General features: G+C 32.5%; 1 protein-coding gene across 1 annotated transcript in view; it reads left to right on the plus strand.

Annotated features, from left to right (window-relative positions):
- LOC106467884 (Down syndrome cell adhesion molecule-like protein Dscam2) overlaps positions 1 to 3,958 on the plus strand; it is a 110,180-nt gene that overhangs the window by 23,602 nt on the left and 82,620 nt on the right. Inside the window, exon 5 of the mRNA XM_022396096.1 lies at positions 2,138 to 2,287. Within this exon, the coding sequence (XP_022251804.1) occupies positions 2,138 to 2,287 (150 nt within the window). The remainder of the gene's footprint in view (positions 1 to 2,137; positions 2,288 to 3,958) is intronic.

Consider the following 3,958-nt stretch of genomic DNA (forward strand, 5'->3'; position numbering starts at 1 on the left):
ATGTTAAGTAAAGAGTCTGCTTATTTGTCTTTTACAGAAGTCTTGCGACAATTGATTAGATAAACTTTTCTCTTTGCTCTTCGCCACTCCACTCAGACAATATGTATTATTAATAAAGTTGCACTGTCTACTCGCCCACAGATCTAAGCTCCACAAGCCAGTCAGACAACTGGTATTAATCCTAAAGTTATTTTGGTCTAAGCTCCACGTATTAATCAAGTCTACTCACCCATTGATCTAAGCTTCAACATCCGTTTCAATTCTGTTTCAACTTGCCAAAGCATTTTTTTTATTCATTTATAAATTTCATCACCAATAGTTGTATCATGTCTCATTTTCATTTGGTCATTTCACCAGCCTTTGAACGTCCATGCGTATCTTACTAGGTATTACGTTCCTCTTGTTATTGCAGCGCTCTGACCACCAGACTAGCATAAATTTCCTTTAAATATAAACTACTCCAGAACGCCAAAAACTAGTGCGCATTTCTATACCAGGCAGCATTTTTGGTAGTTTTTTGTTCTAAAAATTGCTCAAGTTTTAACGGCACTTAATAGAACAACAGGCTGCAGACTGAGAGGTGGTTCAGGTTTGAGACTATATGTTGACCTATGCACGTGTTTCTTTTCATCCATATTTTACTCATTTTTCTTTTTGATTTTTGCAGAGATTTTTCGTTTTTCCAAGCAAATATATTTACCTAATGTTTCCGTTTTAATATCCCAACTACAGGGTGTCCCAGAAATCTGGACCCTTAGGGAAAATAATTATTATATTCTTAAAGTTACACAAACACATTTTTAAGTTCAGTTGTAAATATGTGAGGATAAAAAATACCCTAATGGGTACCAAGAATTAATATGTGTATGGCTGTTAATGGCATGCAATTTGAAATAATAAATAGATTAAAAATAAATTTTGTATTTTCCCTATGGGACACCCTGTACTTTATGCATTTTTACATCATCAAATGCAACCAGGCGTTTTAAAATCACACCAGAATCTCAAAACAATTTCAACATAAAACACCACGAGAGATACCTTAAACATTTTAGACAAACCAACACACTTCATCGAGTAAATTAAATGCTGGTAGTCCTCCACTGAGTCAGTGGTAATCTTACTGACTTACAACGCTAAATTCCGGGTGTCAGGTTTTATGTATTGGCCGGATTCATTACAGTAGGTGTCTGTGACTTGTTGGCGATAAATTTCAACATTAAACAAACATCACACAATCCACTTGTTTCAAAATAATATATAAAAACAAATCAAACTTATATTTAATTGCTCGTTACACTGTTGGTTATCAGTTGTATCCAGAGCTTTAAATAATTGTCTGTTTTTCATCAATGTCCACACAGGCTGATTAAATTACTTTATAACACAATATCTCACGACAAATTATTCTCCATGCTCTGTTATTACAATACACTCTGTGATAATTTCACTTTAGAAATTGCCTCTATACGCTCTTTATGGCTAAGCTCACAATCACGCAGTCGAGATCTAGATAATTTCGAACTAAATTTTCGACGCGTATTTTTACCCCAACAGAGGCCTAAAACTTTCCACACACTACGATATATTATGATGCAATAATACTCAATTAAAACAACGAGAAAAACTCAGAAGGTTCTAGTAACATGATGCAATAATATAATTATCGCCAATTCACAACAATTGAACTACACAACGTATGATTCATAAATAGTTATGTAAAAAAGCTGGCGATAAACTATCGCTTCTAAAAATAACTAAATTTAACACTCGCGCTATATAACTATTTAAATCATAACTCTCGCATTGAACTTGAATGGAAAAAGTCGTGTATATCTAACACCAGGGTTCGGTTTCCCATGGAAGACAGAGTGAATATAGCCCATTGTGTAGCTTTGCACTAAACAACGACAATAAATGCTGGTGATGCAAAAAATTATTTTTTCGTTCTCTAATTGGGAATTAAAAAATAATCATCTGAGTTTAGCATATAAACTAAATATATTATCTCAAGTCTTTGTTTTTTGAATTTTTCAATTATATTTTGTTTTTTAATCCAGTTCATGGTATATTAATGTTAAGATATTCGTATTTAATACCTGTATACATGTAAAAATAATTTCATTCTTCTGAATAGAGGGGCAGTACACAGTCCTACCAACGGGAGAGCTGTACGTTCGTGACGTAGTCCAAAGTGACACTTTCAGAAGTTATCGATGCAAGACGAAACACAAGTTGACTGGTGAACGAGTTACCTCTGAAACAGCTGGAAAAATAATTGTAACAGGTGGCGTTTCGTCGAAACTTAGAATATTTCTAGTAATTCAAAATAATTGTAATAGGTGGCATTTCGTCAAACTTAAAATATTTCTAGTAATTCAAAATAATTGTAACAGGTGGCGTTTCGTCGAAACTTAGAATATTTCTAGTAATTCAAAATAATTGTAACAGGTGGCGTTTCGTCGAAACTTAGAATATTTCTAGTAATCCAAAATAATTGTAACAGGTGGCGTTTCGTCGAAACTTAGAATATTTCTAGTAATTCAAAATATTTGGAACAGGTGGCGTTTCGTCGAAACTTAGAATATTTCTAGTAATCCAAAATAATTGTAATAGGTGGCGTTTCGTCGAAACTTAGAATATTTCTAGTAATCCAAAATAATTGTAATAGGTGACGTTTCTTCGAAACTTAGAATATTTCTAGTAATCCAAAATAATTGTAATAGGTGACGTTTCTTCGAAACTTAGAATATTTCCAGTAATCCAAAATAATTGCTAATATTAAAACTCTTTTAGAAGTTTCATAGGCAAACAGGCTGAACAAAACTACGGCTAGTCTATTTATACAGATGTATAACCAAAATACAAATTAAATTAATGGATGGATATAACTTACGTGCCTACCTAAACCAATGTAAATTCAGATTGAGTTTTGTGCTTTACAAAGAGCAGCTTCTCTACGAAGTAAACGATGAAAATAGAAACAAAAATAAAGTGGTTAAATACTAACTTAATTTCCCACTAAACATCCATTTCAGAGGCATACGTTTACTATTAAAAGTGTGAGTTTTCTTTGCGCTTATAATTTAGCGTTATTTATATTTTCTGCCCACTGTCTCTTCATTACCATAAAATGACAAACACAACTACTACAGCACTACTAACGCTTTAAATCATTAAATCTGAACGAAATTTGATGAGATTACTCCGACTTCCACAATAACCAAAGGAGATAGAATTACTTGTAATCCAGAAAAAAATCACGTAAGAAAACTACTGATATACCCAAAGGAGATAGAATTACTTGTAATCCAGAAAAAAATCACGAAAGAAAACTACTGATATACTCAAAGGAGATAGAATTACTTGTAATCCAGAAAAAATCACGAAAGAAAACTACTGATATACCCAAAGGAGATAGAATTACTTGTAATCCAGAAAAAAATCACGAAAGAAAACTATGATATACACAAAGGAGATAGAATTACTTGTAATCCAGAAAAAATCACGAAAGAAAACTACTGATATACACAAAGGAGATAGAATTACTTGTAATCCAGAAAAAAAAGCACGAAAGAAAACTACTGATATACCCAAAGGATATAGAATTACTTGCAATCCAGAAAGAAAAAACAAACTCACAAAAGAAAACTACTGATATACCCAAAGGAGATAGTATTACTTGCAATCCAGAAAGAAAAAACAAACTCACGAAAGAAAGCTACTGATATACCCAAAGGAGATAGAATTACTTGCAATCCAGAAAGAAAAACGAACTCACGAAAGAAAGCTACTGATATACACAAAGGAGATAGAATTACTTGTAATCCAGAAAAAAATCACAAAAGAAAACTACTGATATACCCAAAGGAGATAGAATTACTTGTAATCCAGAAAAAAATCACAAAAGAAAACTACTGATATACCCAAAGGAGATAGAATTACTTGTAATCCAGAA

This window comes from Limulus polyphemus, unplaced genomic scaffold, assembly GCF_000517525.1.
Source record: "Limulus polyphemus unplaced genomic scaffold, Limulus_polyphemus-2.1.2 Scaffold2778, whole genome shotgun sequence".
Taxonomy (NCBI): domain Eukaryota; kingdom Metazoa; phylum Arthropoda; class Merostomata; order Xiphosura; family Limulidae; genus Limulus; species Limulus polyphemus.